At 38.9% G+C, this 19,179-nt stretch overlaps 1 protein-coding gene across 1 annotated transcript; it reads right to left on the bottom strand.

The window, feature by feature from the left end:
- Positions 1-309: 309 nt before the first annotated feature.
- On the bottom strand, positions 310-1,275 carry CCNB1IP1 (cyclin B1 interacting protein 1, E3 ubiquitin protein ligase; the record flags this gene model as incomplete). Its single annotated transcript, XM_012946920.3, has 3 exons — positions 310-780; positions 818-1,063; positions 1,099-1,275. 3 exons carry the CDS (start codon positions 1,273-1,275, stop codon positions 370-372), a joined length of 834 nt encoding a protein of 277 aa, XP_012802374.1. The 3' UTR covers positions 310-369.
- Between the last annotated feature and the right edge of the window lie 17,904 nt (positions 1,276-19,179).

Genomic DNA, 19,179 nt, shown 5'->3' with positions numbered 1-19,179 from the left:
GGATGCTGACCACATTAGTTTTAATGGACTCGCCTAGCTGAAGACGCCCGGTCATGCATCCGCACTAGATCACGAGTGGGAACGCCGTTCTCAACAACCCCTGCGATCGCTAGCCAGATTAGATCAGGTGATCCTCGATATATTGATAGCCTATCAAATATATCTTCGAACCTCCTCGCTTCTCCCTTTTGATTTCACTTGGTGGGTACGTTTTATATTAGTTGTTACTGGTTAAAGTGTTGTCAAACTCCGAATACCTGTGGCATCTTCATCGTTATCCACATTTTGAGTAAAATAATATGCTCAGTTGGTTTATAAACACAGTTACGTTTATTTATGAAATTTTCAGAACAAAACAAACATATTTTTTCACTTGTAAAGAGGTTTACTGGAAATTTTTGAAAGATTTCGAAGGCTATTGTTTAGAAAATGGTTAGGAAGTAGCATTTTAGTCGGTGATTTGCGTGAAGTATGGGCTAAAAACAAATTAGATGAACTAATCTCAGACCGTTTCGAGAAATTAAAATGTGATTGACGATTACCCAGACAAAAAGGACTTGGGTACGTCGAGTCAGGTGAGCATCTAGGAAACTTTGGATTTAGAGTATCTGAAGACTGAGTTGATTGTGCTGATCTGATATGTATATGATCGGAAAAACAAGTTCGGTCGGAGTCAGATCGTTTAGATAGATTTAACCTACTAATATCTCCTTCGAGTTGTGACAATTTATGGGTTGATGCAACCAGTTTGTCTCTTAGTTCTTCACATTCCTTTTCTATCTAAATAAGGTATAAAATACTAATAAATTGCCCATACAGCATCCTTTTCATTTTGTAGTTTGTTAATTTTCTGTTCAAGATTGCCCAACAACGACTTGCACTGAATTTCCATGTTTTTATACTTTTCTTCCAGTTTGTAATTAATATACTCTAAATATTTAACTCCCTGAGCTGTTTGTAAGGTGAAGAATTCAATAGCTCTTCGACACACATCAAAAACTGTGTCAGGTGTTTGACCCATCAGAATCATGCTTCTAAACTGTTCGCACGGCTGTAGATCAACCTGATGCATATTGATAGTTTTTAGGTGAATCTTACTTCGATTATATCAGAATTTTCTTTAAGTCGGTATTTACAGGCTGGGCACTGAAATGTTCCGTCAGGAGTTTTAAGTTGAAGAGGACTGTGATTAATGCAGAAAATGTGCTTGCATACAGTGCCAACGGCACAGATTTTCAAGGGCTGTCTACATTTTCTGTAGTTGCACACAAGCATATCGCACAAACGAATAATCTGTTTGACTCTGCGCCTAAATCGGTTTCGGTTCCGCAAAGATTGTTGAGCAGCATTCAAACTTTTTAACTTGGATACGGTGAAAAGGATCATAAGTTTTCGGGAATGTACATCTTAGTTCAGGGAAGAAGCTTTTCGTCGGAAAACAACATTACAATGGTTTTAATTCCTCTGAAAACGTAACCGACTGGTTTGGCAAAAATAGTTACGTGTGCGTGCCAACAGTTCTGCTCGAACTCAAACAGCTTGCTTACGAAGCCATTGTAATGTTGAATGCTGACAAAAGAGTTTTAGCAAGCCTGATCGAAGAACATTAGGCGGTACCCGTTCGGTTGGTAGGGAAATCGATGTGAAGTTACCTCAATTAAGCTCAGAGTCGATTGCCTTACATTGGACAACAGACGAAGAACGGCTTATAAAGAGGTCTATTAGAGATAAAGGCTCAGGAAAGGGAGTTTCTTCTGTCCCTCGTCATATAACTGGCAGCGAGCAGGCAACGCCTAAAAAACCTAACCGCAAAGTTAGATTCGTTTCTATCAGAAAGACCAGCATCGACAATCATCTCACTGTGATTGCTACTCCGATGAACGTTGATAACTGGGCAGAGATCGAGAATAAGAAATGACCTAGTGTTGCTAAAGAGAAGCTTGTCCCCCAAACAGTAACCAATAGGCAGGATGTTGCATCATGGTCGAAAGCCGTGAACACGACTTTCAAATAAGTGAAATCTGTCCCTAGTTTAATTGTTTGGAATGTGAAGTCTAAAAATAATGAGTCTGCTATGAGGCATGCACACTATTTGGATTTGGTTAAGCCTGTCATCAGAGGCATACTGCTATAAGGGGCTACAGGCGTACACGTCACGAAAGTAATATGACTCGGAAAGTGGGTTTGAGGTCAGACCCAACCACGAAGGCTCATTAAGTTAATGTTTGGAATTTATGAAGAAAAAGACATACTGAATAATACATACAAAACTCGCCGTCCAAATATTTGTATACGACCGAACTGGTCACTTAAGGGTCGAATCAAGTGAAAAATGCCCTTACAGAGTTAAAAACTCGAAAGCTACCTGGAAAAAATCTTTGAAATTTAGGCTTTTTGAATGGTCGCGTCTTGCTTCAGGGACCTGTATGGGTTGACAGAGTACTTCTCAAGACACTTTTCGATGTCAACCTGCTATCAGCCATTAATCGATGTGCGTTTGTGTAATGTGTTGCGAAACCGACACATGTGGACTAAGAATATGAGCCATCATAGTCCGATCTTGTCCTTATGCACCACTATGACTGTTTCATAAACATTCAGCACCTTCCTCCACCTTCAAATAGTTGTCACGTTGTACTTTACTTTAAGCCTCGGATACATGATATGCGGCACGTATCTGCCCCACCACGTCCCAATATCCGGTTAGCTTGCATTCCAATAATCAGAGTCTGTGCTGTCTCAACAGACTGGTCGGTCAGTGTAGGTGGGTGGATCGAAGGCGCATGAAATAAGTATAAAGCCACATTTGAGTCCGTAACATCAGCGTATGTCCCATGGTCAAAACGTAGGTTATCATGCTGCCCTCCATGGATTAACAAGGAAAGCTGAAAGCTGTAGAAGTGCAAGAAACAATTCTGGAACTTATTCTTGTCAACAGGACATGAATCACTTCCGTGTAGATACCGAAAAATCCGGAATGTATGTTAAAAGATCATTGCTAAATGCCGTACTATTTACGAAAGGCAGATGACAGTGATAGCGGCACTTTCGCGAAACACTTGTTCTTTTCACATTTAGCGAAGAACAAAGCTTAGTAATGGTATTTCTCTATTATTGTTGCACGAAAATCCAGATATACTTGTTTGATCGGATCTGACCTAAGCTGATAATTTATCAAACTATTTCAGCCGACTCTACCCTACGAGTATTGCCAACAATACTCATAACAATCACGTCATTGAGGTACCGGCTATGGGACCTGTACATGTGACTGAGGTAACAGTTGTTCGATTGAATGTCAATCTCAAACGTGGTATGATACCAAGCTCTGGTAGGTTATATCCACGGGTGTTGTCATCTCCCTTGGACATTATTTCAAGGCCCCTCACGGAAATCTTGAATATGTCTCTTTACTACACTTAACCCCCAGGGATTAGGAAGATGATATAGTCAGTCCTATGTTTAAAGATATTCAGAGATCGATAGTATCTAACTGCCGACCAGCTTAGTAGTCACGTTACTCGAAAAGATAGTTCGGACTAAGCTACTAAGTCTCATAAAATCATGCAATTTATTAACTGTCGAGCAACACATAATTCGAAGCAAGCATTCGTGCTTGACCAAATTACTAACTGCGAGAAAGGATAGGACGACAGCCCTAGATAATGGTCTGTCTGTCTATCGGTGTGACAACCATAGACTTGTAACGGTAAATAAATCCCCGAAATAAATAGCTCTGTAAGTTTTCGACATTGGATGCTGACCACATTAGTTTTAATGGACTCGCCTAGCTGAAGACGCCCGGTCATGCATCCGCACTAGATCACGAGTGGGAACGCCGTTCTCAACAACCCCTGCGATCGCTAGCCAGATTAGATCAGGTGATCCTCGATATATTGATAGCCTATCAAATATATCTTCGAACCTCCTCGCTTCTCCCTTTTGATTTCACTTGGTGGGTACGTTTTATATTAGTTGTTACTGGTTAAAGTGTTGTCAAACTCCGAATACTTGTGGCATCTTCAGACTATAGCAATGCGTTTACAAAGTTTGTAACCCAGGTCTTATCCAGGAGCTCTTGAATAACTGGTGCTGTTTAGGAATGAACATGTAACTTCCTATGCTGCGGAAGACAGAGAGTGGGGATAAGTGGAAACTAGCTGAATGGTAGCCGGTCAAAATTGGTACGGTACCACCTTCAGTCCTCTACTTTTCCTTTGCTGTGCCAAACAATAACCACGACTTCATAGGTCATCTACATTGTTCCGAAGAACAATAAGAAGTGAGCCTGATCATTTTGATCTTCAAGCTTACCAAGACGAATTGGAAAGGAATTAGTTGTAGAAAGAGTGAGCTCATGCACATCGGATAAGGTGACAATTATCAGTATACTATCGACGGTACATCTCTTCCACGTATTCAGGGGGGAGAAAGACTTATGGGCAATAGTAATTAACGACTTAAAGGCAACTGCGCATTGCAACGCAGCAGATGTCAAAGGTTTACGTGCGCTACTGTTACTTTGACGAGCATTCAAATGCTTTGACGAGATGTTTCGAGTTTTACGCATCACCTACGTATGGGCGAACTTCGAGTGCTGTATTTAGCGGTTGGTCCACGCCTTATTAAAGATATTTACTTACTTGAGTATGTCCAGTGTGTGAGAACAACATTTGTGAAGGATCTCTCCAAACTCACTTACGATGAGCGCTTGAAGCACCTAATCCTTTCCCCCTTATCGTATTGTGAGACAAATCGACATTTTGTTGGCATTCCGTATCTTGAATTGCGATTTCAGCGTTAACATGTTCCATCTTTTTGCTTCCTCCACCACTAATAATTTTCGAGGTGGCAGCGAAAAGGTTCACAAACTGCCATGTGATAATCTCAGGGTTGGGTTTCGTTTTTTTCACCGAGTTGTCAGTGACTGGAACGCCTTACTCGAACAAGTGGTATTAGCCCCATCAGTGAACATTTACAAGGAGGAACATTCGCTGAAAAACAAACTGTAAGGATTAGCACAGGTCCACCAACCTACCATCTTTATTAACTGACTGATAATAATAGCAATAGTAATGATAATAATAATATATTCTCAAATAGATGGGAGATACAATGTTAGAGGCAAGATCAAATTGTAACAAGAGATACAGTTTTCACCGAAATAGGTGACTCAGTTAAGTTGATATTTTGTAAGGTACATTGGCCATAGAGTCATGGGGAATAATACTTCTCACATATGGTTGTAGATAGTATTAGTAAGACCCGTATTGTCAGTACGACAGTTGGTTTGCTGATGTTAGAGAATAGATCCATTCAAAGTTGAGAGCTTCTAGGCACCGCAACCTTATCTCTCTCTGGAACATCTGAGGAATTAGTGATTGCTCACGACGAAGTCACCCGTGTCATATGTGTTTTCGGTGGCATATCTCGAGGTGGCTGAAAAGGATGGAAAGAAAAAGGACGAGAAGCAGAGCAGATGATGTTCATGCCTATCGAAGGAAAAGTTAGGATATGACTGCTTATTCGAATTCCCTTCCATTAAGGTACTTTTTAACGTTTTAGAAACAGATAAAGTTTATCAAGCCAAATAGCTTACTTGTTTTGACTTTGACTAAACCAAGACTCTGTGCTCGACAGTCTGGAGAATAGCTCAGAGTTACACCTGTAAGAAATTGATTCCTACAGGTGGTTCGAAAAGAAAAGGATTGTGTAGTTTTAAAAAATAGTACTGAAAACAGTAATTCCACCTGGAGCCCCTTCGGGGCTACTGCCGGTCCCAAACTCGGATAAAAGAGAAGGGTTGGACATGGAGCTAGTGACCCAATCCCGTAGAAAACCAACTCGCTGAATAACGCCGGTAAGAAAAAATCATTCAAACCATTTAAACAGTGCTCTGGGAGTTGGGAGGTCTTCACTTAGAAGAATCATGACGCCTCATAGTGAAGTCACGAGACTTATGCCCCTTCTGACAACCAGAACAACCATTAATATAGGTACATGGAATACTCGTACAATGTGGGTGGCCTGGAGAGTCTTCTAAATTGTTGCACTGAAAACAATATTCTGATACATGAATGGCTGACTATTTTTTGTCGCGGCGATTTCAGCTAATTTTTTTATTTTTGTAGATTTATAGGGTCATGAGCAGGCTTCGTTTTTGGCGACCTATTCTTGTTTGTAGTAGGATTACTCGGTAGGAAATGAAACCAATTCAGCGTTACAAACACAATTCATAGAGGTATTTTGCATAATAAATTAGCATCAATGCCCTTTGTTCGTGATATTCCACTAAATCTTAAGAAGCCTTTGCAGGAACATATTATTATATTATAAACAAAATTTCCTGTCACACAGACGTGGATTGATTGAAATCATCTCCTCACCGTTGCGTTCGCTGGTTAATAACGCCACTCCCCCCCTTGTGATGCTACGCACCCTTACGTTTGTGTTTAGTACGAATATTGCATTAATCTAAGCCCCTTGTTGAAATAAACTGTCTCTACTAGTGCCATGTTACAAGTAAATCAGATAGCTAAAGCCTTTGTATTGTGAGTTAAGCATCCATTTAGTATATCACGTTGCCATGAGGATAACTAATGGTATAAGTTATAAGACGTTGGTCAGATAATATGTGGTTTCGAGATTGTAGGGACGAATAGAAAATCAAAAAATATTGAAGACTATAGGATTGTTAGCTTTCAGAGAAGGAAAACAAAATATTGAGCAACTCACAAGAATTTATGACATCATGGGCTTCTTATGATCGGCCTTAGTTAATCGGGCATCCATAAGATTGATGAGCTATCCGTCTACTTGTAATAGAAAAAAGGACGTGACACTTGGGAAGAATGATGCGACTTTAGCCAACAGAGAATTCGAAATCTGATAGTGAGAAGTAGAAGCATAAGGGTATGATTAGTGATCAATCAATAATGGGAGAGAGTAAACCATGTGTTCTATCATTCGACTATATTCATACTAATGACATTAAGGTCTGTTATATTCATGATCGGTCTAGATATTAGGCGGTTCATAATAAAGTGCCTCAGTGATGGGCGGGAGTTCAGTTATTAGTTGATGAAGCTTTTTAGAGTCTAGTCACAGGGTTATTAGTCTTTTGAACTTTGTGATAGTGTTACAGATGGGTATTGTCAACCTGTTCCATAATGAACTATACCGCAGTATAAAAAACTTGCAACGCAGTGGTTTTTGGTGTTTTACTACAATATTGTATATTCGATGTTTCTGAGTCTGCAGACTGGGTCATGGATCATAGTCGGGCAGGAAGTTTGAAATGAGAGTTCATATATTGCTTTGTGAAGAAATAATGCATTGTTCCTTGGACAACACGACCCAATCACACTTCATGGAGAAACTCTGGAAAATGTGGATACTTTCACATGCCTGGGAAGCATAATCGATAAACAAGGAGTACCGGATGAAGACCTTAAGGTGGGGACTGGTAAAACGAAGGCCTCAATTGAAGAACATATGGAACTCAAGACAACTTTCAACCAACATCGAAGTCAGAATCTTCAGTACGAACATCAAGACAGTTCTACTGTACGAAGCAGAAATCTACAGAAATACTACAACCATCATCAAAAATGTAAAGCATTCATAAATAATATAATATAACATATTTCTGCACGGGCAAGTATACGCTGTTTTTACAGGCATGATCTACAAATTACGACATTTATTGTTTCACAGTATGCATGTAAGATAAACTTATTCTATAAAAGTGAATAACAGTCCATTGGTTTAGATATACTGAGTAGTCTTCAAAATAATATCCAATGTGCTATAGCGTCCACGTTGCACACTGCAAAGTATTTACGCAATGCAAGTCTTAAGTTTATGGTTGCTATAAAGTAGACTTGTAGAGCGCATGGCGTGAACTATGGTCTTGGAAAAACGCGTAAGTCTAGTTTGTTCCAGATGTCAGAAGCCCCACAGCTATGTCTTCAGGGCAAGATTCTGAAAAAAAGAAAAACCGAGGAGCAGCAAGGCACTTGGATATGAACGATAAACAATACCTGACGTTGTGTAGTGGAACAGACAGGGGTGTGATTTTTGTTATTTGACGAGGAACAAAAGTCTTCACGAAATAGTCCCGTAAAAAGTTTGGGTCTTCGTATACTTGTTTGTCCTCAATAAATATGTCTCCTGCCTTCGATTTACAGCGTTTATGTTTATTTTGAAAAGAATTATGGTGGGTGTGGAGGAGGCATTTTCAGGTTCGACACCACGATTTTCCTCTGTGACTGTTTTTGTTTACGTATTGCCTCTACCTGGACAAATATTTCTGTCATCGTTACTGAAGACGAGAAGTCATTAAAGTTGTGAAATAGAGTACAAGGTCTTTCAAGACGTCTTCACGTACAGATCGATATATACAGACCTGCAGAACATTTAATTCCCCAATATTCTTAAGGTGCGGTTTTGTTAAAGATATGTCTGATGTAGTGATAGGATATATTAGTTAGAGTGTCGGAATTGTTTACGGTAAAAATCTCCCCAATCAGTGCTTCTTATGTGATCTTTGAAGTTTTCTCGATCGACCATGAGTTAGTTTCTACGACGTGTTACAGTTTTACGTCTATCGGTCGTGGTTTTTATGTCAGGACTACACATGACAATGTTATGACCACTACCTGTAAACCTTTTTCCGAAATACATAGTATTGGGAGTGAGGCTATTGGTAAAGTCTAAGTACCAGACATTATGATGTGCTGGTGGGGCTACTGATATACTAAGTCCACTGTTCAAGATCTAGACATTCAATAAACGATTCATGACGTTTCGGCGCCTTAATTGAAAACCAAGAAGTTTTAGGCACGTTGAAATCCCCACAAATAAGCTTGTCTGTGAATGGAAGGGGTGATGCTAGTGGGGTTACCTCTGATAATACTGCTGTAATGCCGTTAGAATCAAAGGACTGTTTGAATATTTAAGGCCTTATTTGTCCTTGACCGGTCTTTCAATATTTGCCCGCCAGTTTCTTTGTTGTGTCATACAGTTACTTTATATTTTCTTTTGGAGCAGCTTTTTCGGCTGCTGTTGCAAGCTCTTCCGCGTATTCCTGGTAGTTAACTCTAACACTCCTCTTCACTTGCTTGTTTGATTCAGTGTATTCAACTTGTGCCTTGAATTTCTCTATTCTTGCTCTGCTTTTGTTAATTCCTACTTTTTTTCTTCCTTTCTTGAATCTTATTTAGGGTTACGATTGAGATTCATTCACTAAAATCATGCTTCTTGAGGCTCAGTACCTCCTGACACGTTAAATTTAGAGCTTCTTCGACCTCTTTTCTGTTGCTCTATTTTATATAAGGGGCATCGGCCTCGTAATTTCCGAAGAACATCGACTTTCGTCCTGAGGCGTCACAATTCTTCCCACAACTCGGAGGACAGAGTTTAAACGACTGAAGATGTTTATTCTGGGTTTTATCATGATTGTTTTGCCGACCCCATGCCCAACCCTCCTCCTCTACTCGGGCATGGGACCGGCGGTAACTCTAGAAGAGCTGCAGCCGAAGTTACCAACCAGTCACTACCACCTTCTTTTTGATTTATCTCTAAGACTATCAATACCAGGAGGATTCTTTTTATTACTTTGGTAACCTCTAGAGCGCAACAACCCCACTCGATATGGCATCGAACAAACGTCACGTTGATTCTGATGGGAGAGTTGTGTAGCGGAATTGGTCTTAACTGCACAATCCTCAAAACTGAACATTAGATAGATGGAAAAATGCACATTCAACAATAAACACGAAGAGAAAGTGAACGGTGGAGAAGGCGGGATGAATCAATTGAATTCAGTCGGATGACAAGGATCAGCCTTGTAGTATCGGTCATTCTCGTGTAACACATCTTTTCTATTCATATTAAACATAATGTTCTATCTTCAGCCTAAATGTGTTTTTTAGAAACGCTAAATATTGTATTGTTTTGATACGACGAGTCAGAATAGACAATAATGTGGCTTCTAAATAAGATTTTCTATTCTGCTCTAGAAGTGCTGCCAACTCTAATGAAAAAGCAAATGTAGTATGGATAGATTTTCCAGTCGATCAAAATGGTCTAAGGAGATCATTATTTGACAGTTGTAGCATGTTGATTAGTGCATCCCCGAGTAATTGTTTCTACAGAAACTCTGTATTTGAAACCAAGTCGAAAAGTGCAGATGGTAACTCTGTAAACTTAGATATAAATCCAGCTTGAAACTCAGGAGCACCGATCCATGGTCTGAGTGCTTAAATATTCGTAGGTGACGTGCTTGAATAAATGGAGCTAAGCGAGTCGTATCAGGTCTGAGACCATTGGCGTCCACATTAGAACCTAGGCAGTTAGTAGCGTTTGGTTGAATGTGATACTTGTATGAATTTACTGCTACATCTGTGTCAAAGTAGCAACTAAATATTATGTCCTAGTGACGAATAAACAGCTGGTAGCTTCTGAGATTTATTTATGGGCCAATATTATACACAAATTTTTATTGTATAATTATTCAATAACTGAATTGTGTATATTTATGTTCCTCTGAATATAAGCCTTATTTTGACCCATAGACTATTACGATATGATTTACTAACCTTAAATCATACTAAGTTTATCAATTACATTCTTCCACGTTCACAGCCACTTTTTATCTTAAATTTGTACAAATGTTATTTCCTATTTTATGGTATGATGTGGTTCGTTCAGCCTGTATGTAAACCAGGTATGTTTGAAATAAATGATTTACATGGTGGTGTAGCGTGGCGTCGAGTCCCAATTGACTATGAACACCGCTACCAAGAAACACGTGCCAAATGACTCCATAAAATCCCCCGGAAGCCAAATATCAGGAGGCAGTTAATGGACCAAGTCGAGATATATTTGCTGGCGATCTCGTGGTATCGAAAGGATACCGAGATCGTGCCAGGATACAACCTTGGTTACAAAACGTAACCGAATTCGCGCGAAGTCACAATCAAAGTGTGTGAATAATGGATGCTTTTTAGCACAGTTAAACAAAAGCACATTAAAACAGTCACTGGTACAATTGGTTACAATAATAATTGTTTTCAATAAACCAATCGTGTTCTCGTGATAAAGATGTGTCACTACAGTGGAAGCTGGTATAGGTGTTCTGAACTCAACTCACAGGGCTAGGAGGAAAAAGGACCAGTAAGGACGCTAGGCTGCTCATACCAGTTGAACTTCATCGGTTTGGCACAGTGCTAAGATTGTATAAGTTGCATTCCGATTGACCAATAAATTCTGATATAGTTAGTCGGGTTTGAAATCGCAACACTAAATAACCTTTAAAGATTCTTATTTTACACCTTCATATTTTCATCATAAACTATGATATCATCCTGATGCGATTCCACATCATCAAGATCGCTGATGATCTGGTTTATTACCTCCTGGAATATTTCAGTAGACACAGTCAATCTTAGTGGTAGGAACAACCCGAATTGTGTATCAACAGTAGCTAGTTCACTAGAGATTCCATCCAAGTGACTTTGCAAATACGCATTTTTCAGCCCTAGTTTGGAAAAATAACTTGACCTTCATAATTTATATGGAATATTATCGGTTTCTTTAGTGGTACAATTCCATCGGCTTCAGAGTATTGCATGAGCATATCTTTGATTAAGGTACTGCCAGAAAAAAATCGTACGTGAAGAAATGCTTACGCCCGGTGATCTTAGGTACTTCATCCCAAACACCAATGGGCCGTACTCACCAATTACTCTGGAATATGTTACAAATAAACAGGTGTTTTGTTTCTCGATAGAGTTCCAAATAACTTCAGGAGCAGCTTTGGAAAATCTGAAGATCATAAATAAACTTCTCTTAAAGCTTAATTCTAGTTTCACAACTCTATTCTCCATTGCATTGTGAGTGTTTTTCATAATCATAAAAAATCACTGACATTGGAGACTAAAAATTCACCAAACGTGTTCATGAAATTTCATCTGCCACCTTGATGCTGCTGACAAAAGCAATGGAAACAGGTGGCTATATGCTGCTGTGCAAGTGATGCCTATTTTAAGTTTAAATGGACGTCTAAAAAACAGATGCACAACTTCTTTAATGAGTTATAAGAGCTGGTTAAATTTAGGCCTAGGTCAGTTTTAGTGCAAATATCTACGCTACTAGAGTAGCACACATAATCCAAAAATGATGGACTTGCTATAATGTGTCTACCCAATATAAAATATTTCAAATAGGAATCACACAATGATCTATACTGACTAGTTCTATAGTATTAGTCAGCAAGGCGGTTTTAGCGAACCATCAAAGAATACATTCATTATGCTAGAAGATTAAAGAGTAGAATACAAAACAAATAAGTTCGCAGTGACCACTCCTGCATGGTCGAAACTGAGAATCTCGACAAAATGTTTTCCCATCGACGTTTATTGACCTCATCCAAACTATAACGCCTTATGTAGATCTTCACAGTTACTATATGTTCAGCTTCAAGGTTTGGAACCAGTGTCACTACAACTTGTCATATCCAAGCTTTTCACCTAATTTTGCGCATCTAAGGGACAAAATACCCACACTTATTATAGGCATGAAGATCTATAGTAAAGAACTTCACGTAAGGAAACTCTCCACTCCAGTTGGAAGAATTTGAATTATTATAATAACTAGGAATTCCCGAAGTAGTGCAATGTACAGCAAGTGGACCTAGATGAGCACAAATGAACGTTTTGTATTTAGAATTTGTAATTAGGCAGTCATCAAGTACAAAGGAATCATTAGTTCATACAAACACGACAATATTCGTTTTCATTTATGACGACAATACAAACAGTTAGTCTTCAGTAACCCTGATATGTTGTCATTTCCTCTTGTCGCAATGAGATGTCGTTTAACCAGTCCTCTAACCTTATCCTTTTTTTGGTCATAGTGACTTAAAAACCCAGAAAGGCTTCTTTATGATTAATCGCTTAGACCTTCTAGATCAATTTAGCGAAAGAACAAACCGATATTCTGAACAATCTGAATCTTCAATACAGACGTCAAAACAGTCCTACTGTGCCGAGCTGAAACTTCCAGAACTACTACAACCATCACGAAAAAGGTACGATCGTTTATAAGTAGCTGTCTGCTCAAGATACTGGATGTCCGTCGGCCGTTTACCGTCAGCAACAGCCTTCTGTGGGAGAGGACAAACCAGCTTCCATGTGAGGAGGAAATTAGGAAAAGACTTTGGGAGTGGGTGGGACATACATCGCGAAAATCAAGAAGCCGCATCACGAGGCAAGCCCTAAATTGGATTCCTGAAGGGAAAGAGTAAAGAGTAAGGCGGAAGTACACACTATTTCGAGAAACAGAGGCAGACATGAAAGGATGAATAGCAACTTGAACTGGAAAGGATTGCTTGGGACAGACTTGGATGGGGAGTGCTAGTGGTTGGCCTGTGCTCGTTGATGAGGGGTAATAGGCTTGCGTAAATAAGTAGGTATTCATATATGCATACATTCAGACGAGTATGTAAGAAAGCACGTATATGTCCTTCAAGTCCGTCAATTTTGCTCATATACTTAGACAGCTCCATCTGTAGCTAGTCTAGGACTAATACCGTTCCGAAGTCATTGTGAAGGAGAGGGAGTGGGCGCGGCCCCAGCATCCTCATCCAGTAGTCTTGCCAAAGCCACGCTAACCGGAATTAGCAGATTAAACCTGCTAAACTCTGCGCTTCCATTTAAAGAAAGAATTATGGCGCCTCGCGAAAGCGAAGATTCTTCGGAAGTCACAAGGCCGATGCCCTTGTCCAACAACCACAGCACCATTTAAAAAAGGCATACGAAATGTTCGGTCAATGATAGAGACGGAGAGAACTAATCAAATAGCTCCGGAAACGATGAGGTACAACTTGACGGTACTTTGAACCCAATGGCCTCGAGTTGGACAGAAAAGGTTAGATTTGAAAGAGATGCGGCTTTACTTTGGTCTTGAACAAGCAAATGCACTAATACGATGGTGATCTCATGGATCCAAGACCACCACAGCATCCTTCAAAATAAATAAGAAGGGAATCACGATGAATCTTATCCAATGTTATGCACCCACCTATGATAGCAACGACGACAATAATGATCGGTTCTATGTAAGCGTGCAATCAGTCACAACGAAGTACCCACTTAAAGACCTCACCACCCAGATGGGAGACTTAAACGCCGAGGTCGGAATGGACAACGCCGGATATGAAGATATCATGGGACGATATGGACAGGGAGAAGGAAATGAAAATGAGAAGAGATTGGCAAATTTATGTGCATTCAATAAATTGGTTATAGGCGGCACAACACTCCCACAAAAGCACACACACAAAGCTATACGGATCTCACCGGATCACACCATGGAGAACCAGATAGATCATATTTGTGTCAATAAAAAAATCAGAAGAACAATGGAAGACGTGAGAAGCAGGAGAGAATCTGACATAGCTTTAGATAACCACCTGGTGGTCATAATCTCTACACATTCTTTCTTGAAACTTCATTGTTCATATAATTATTTTTGACGTATTTGCGGATTTAGTTAATCACGTTATTATTTTTTTCCCAGTCAGTTAATTAACTTTACTGTTTTTATGCTTCTCAGAAATTTTGTTCTGTGTTGTGAGCTCAATACACACTTTTGATAAAGAAATGCTGTTCAGCGACACGGTGTGTCTATCATTAACTTCCTGCGTTGCTGGCATTAGGGGATATTTGTTTACTTTTGTGGTTTTGCTCATGATGTACCTCACTTAAGCTTCTTGACAAAGTATATGCCCATTAAAGACAAACAGATCTGATCATTTATCTTTATTAGTTTCTTATCAATTAATGAGGGTGTTTTTAAAAGACTTTCTGCTCAATATATTTCAGATCCATTAGCCAGATATTATCAGCAATAACCTACTGTGGAAGAGATCAATCTAGTTGTCAGTTAAGAAAATTAGTAAAAGACGCTAGATTTGAAAGGGACACTTAATGAACGTCATCGAACTGCATCAAAAGATATCCTCAAGACTAAAAGAATAGCAACAGAAAGCATGATGATGTAAATTCGAGGCAAATATTGAGATCATGAATAACACTTGCCGACAAATGGAAAAGAGAGCTAAAAAACAGAGTTGGTATTATACATGTGTGCATAAATTCAAATCAGTTAAGCCGTTTAATTGACCTGTTCAGCAAACAAATAGTGCAATTCAACTTCAGAATGTTTCATCTGATTTTCGTGTATTTCTTTACTCTTGTATCAATGAGAGTATACGATCGAATGCACGTACCAATTAAATAATTTGTTTCACTTATCCGTTTTAATACCGATTGCTTAAACTCTTGATGACTCAATCGCATGCAAATACATATTTACTTGTTAAGCTTTATTAATTAAGTCATCACTGTCGTTGCTCGGTATCTGATCATTGAATTCGGGCTGTTTGTAAATGTAAACGTTTCTGCCTCCTTCATTTTATGGTACAGAAGTTATATACAGTTGAGAACTATTGTCATAATGGTTGTTTAGTTGAATATTCTATAGTATTCTAATTGTCGTATGAATTAGGAATTCCAGGATTAACGCAATTGAATTAAGAAGACACAGGCACAACGAATGTATTGTATTTAGAATTCGAAATCAAACATTCAACTAGTACAAAGGTATCATTGGTTCATTCAAACACCACATCCGCCACAGCTTAAGTTGGAGTCTAGGTGTTTGTAATCAATCGTACGTCTTCTTCTCAAATTCATCCTGGGTCTGTCTGACATTGTATTGGATAAGGATTCTGTATTATCTAGAATATGCTCATTAGCATTAGAATTAACAATCGAAATTGGAACTGACTCACCTGGTTCCTGAAATTGTGTTTGATCTACATGTCGACTGTGTGTACTTAAGTCATTGATGTCTAGAATTCGCACCATCGATTTTCCGACATTCTTCAGAACAATACCCGTAGATGGTCGAAGATCATTTCCTCGATAGTATGTAACTTCTGCAGACTCCAGACATCTCATATTCGACCGAAGAATTCTTCCTTTAAATAGCTTCGCTGGAGTCTCCTTCGTCACCGAATGTTTGGCATTTCTATATTGCAATAGAAAGGTATCTACTCCCCTCTCCAGCTCATTAAATGTTAAGGGGGCTATAGAATCAATAGCAGTCTTTAATGTCCTAACAAAATTCTCTGCCTGACCATTAGAACACGGATGTCTGGGAACAGTAAATAGATGTTTGCACCCTATACCGTTCAACCAGGTAGTGACTGCATCTGCAGCAAAATGTGAGCCATTATCAGTCACTAACACCAAGGGAACACCTTCTCGACTAAACACCTTTCTTAATGCTTGTATTGTGAAATCAGAATTTGGTGAAGTTGTGAAAAAAACTTCAGGCCACTTTGAAAAAGAATCAATGACTACTGGTGCGTAGTATTTACCAAGAAATGGTCCACAATAGTCGGCATGAATCCTCTGCCAGGCCTCAGACGATACTGGCTATGGAGCCCACTTCCAAGGATGATTTTTCAACTGATGACATTTCTCACAATTGTTTGCCGTACGACATATATCTGCATTTATCTCTGGCCACCAGCATGTGAGCCTTGCCAAGGACTTCATTTTCTCAACACCTAAATGACCACTATGAAGATCTTCAAGAACAGATTTACGCAATGAAGGAGGAATGACAACACGATCATTTAAACACAGAATACCATCAGGAGTAGTAGATAACTCATCCCGCTTTGAAAAATAGATAGGAAATCTCCGTTTCAAATTAGCATTCCAACCTTTCCTTATAGCACTGAGTATACATCCAAAATATCTACGAGTTTCTCTAATGAGATCTGAACGTCTCACTGGTAAAGGTTGCACTAACAAACAATCCGAAGTATTAATAGGTTTATCTTGTAATGACTGTCGAGAAATGTAATCAACACGTTGAATCTGTTTGGCACTTCTGTGCTGAACCGTATAGTCATATGCACTCAAAGCAATACTCCATCGCTGAACCATAGCTGCTGAGGAACGTGCTAAGGATTTTTCGGGATGATAAATAAACTTTAAAGCTTCATGATCAGTAACAATAGTGAATTTCTTTCCGAATAAATATTTATGAAGTCTTTTAAAAGCCCAAAACACAGCTAATGCTTCTCGCTGAGTCTGTGAATAACCTTGTTCAGTAACAGTAAGTTTGCGTGAAACACAAATAACTGATCTACCTTCCTGTTCCAAAACTGCACCAATTCCCACAGGTGATGCATCAGTAATAAGCACAGAATGTACATTAGGGGAGTACGTTCGAAGAACAGCATCACTTTGAAGAAACTTCAGCAGACTTCGTAAGCACGACTCTTGTTCCTCACTCCATTTGAATGAATTGGATGTTGAAATATTAAATAAACAATTTGCACGACAAGAAAAATTAGGAATAAAACGGGAATAGTATTGAAGAGCTTCCACTAGTGAACGTAATTCTGTAAGATTTTTCGGAGACGGTGCATTAGTCAGTGGAGCTAGTCGTTTCATATCTGGTCTAAAACCATTACCATCAACTAGGTATCCAAGGCATTCAAAACTAGATACACAAAATGAACACTTATTTGGATTCACTGTTATATTCTTCTCAATTAAACGACGCAATAAAGCAATAAGTCTCTGGTCATGAACTACCTTATTAGAGCCATGAACAATGAGATCATCTTGATAAACTTCAACAACTTCAAGATCACTAACTACTTTATTCATAACTTCCTGAAATATGGCTGGAGAATAACTTAGACCAAATGGAAGGAAATTGTATTTGAACAGACCAAAAGGAGTGTTAATTGTCGTCAAAACAGATGAAGATTCATCTAAAGGAATTTGAAGATAAGCATCTTTTAGGTCAACTTTCGAGAACACTTTAGAACCATGAAGTCGATTTAGAATATCTTCAGCTTCTACCGTCGTGCACGTTTGCTTCAACAAACGGGAGTTCAGAGTTAATCTATAGTCACCGCAAATTCTAGGGGTCTTGCCGTCCGACTTCAGTGGCGTAACGATAGGAGTACCCCATGCTGAAGACTGAATTGGTTCAATTATGCCTTTCACACACAAATCGTTTAATGTCTTATGTACTGCTTCTCGAAGACCATAAGGAATTATTCGTCTTTTAAGAAAGACGGGATCACCCTGTACTTGAAGTTTTATAGGCTTAATTTTCATACCTCCACTGCACTTAGCACACATAGCTATCAAATCTTTAAGTAAAGTATCAGAATTTTCTTTAGAAACTAAGAAGGACAACTCCACCTTAGGCAGTCTGTGTCCAGTAATCCCCAGTATTGATACTTCAGTGGGTCGTAACACAACGTTAGGATCTAAAGCTTTCAAGTTCTTGAATGAAATAATGGACTCTATACTGCCTGTTTCCAGAATAAAGTCATAAAATGAACCAAGCGATGTATATAATCACTTCTGAATATGAGCATTACCTTTCGAAATAGTGGACAAAGACAAATGATCACTAGAAACATCCGAATTATTGAAATTTAAATTACAAGATTTAGTACAGCTCGAAGCAAAATGGACAGTAGCTTTGCATACTGACTGAATGTGTCCTACCTTACCACATTTAAAACATTTAGCATTACGAAATACACATGAATTGCGAGCATGAAACTTTCCACATGATAAACATTTACCAAACTTCATCTCACCTTTGTGATTTGCTTTGTAATTCCTCGTTGAAACACCTTTCATATTTACACGAGAATAGGAATCACTGTTAAATGAACGCAAGTTTGATTGACCCTGAGATTGTAGTTCATCACGACGACTAAGCAAAGTATTAGAAATCTTCATCGACTGGATATCAAGTTCATTGACTGCTTCGTAGTTAATACATGCAGTTCTAGCATCTTGAAAGGAACAGTTTGGCATTCTTAACAGCTCTCTTTCCAAACTCGGTATGTTAATTCCTGCAATTAATCGATCTCTCAGTTGCACATAAAGTTGACCACCGAAATTACACTTGGCAGCTTGTTTCTGTAATTCAAGGATGAATTCCCGACCCTTTTGGTCATTTTGACGAACCATTTTATGAAACTTCGCCCTTTCACGGCATTCAAAACTGGTGCATTTTACATGACTTAATAATAGCTCTTTAAGAGTTGCATAAGGGAGT

The sequence above is a fragment of the Schistosoma haematobium genome, chromosome 4 (assembly GCF_000699445.3).
Source record: "Schistosoma haematobium chromosome 4, whole genome shotgun sequence".
NCBI classification, from domain to species: domain Eukaryota; kingdom Metazoa; phylum Platyhelminthes; class Trematoda; order Strigeidida; family Schistosomatidae; genus Schistosoma; species Schistosoma haematobium.
This window is presented reverse-complemented; position numbering and strand designations above follow the sequence as displayed.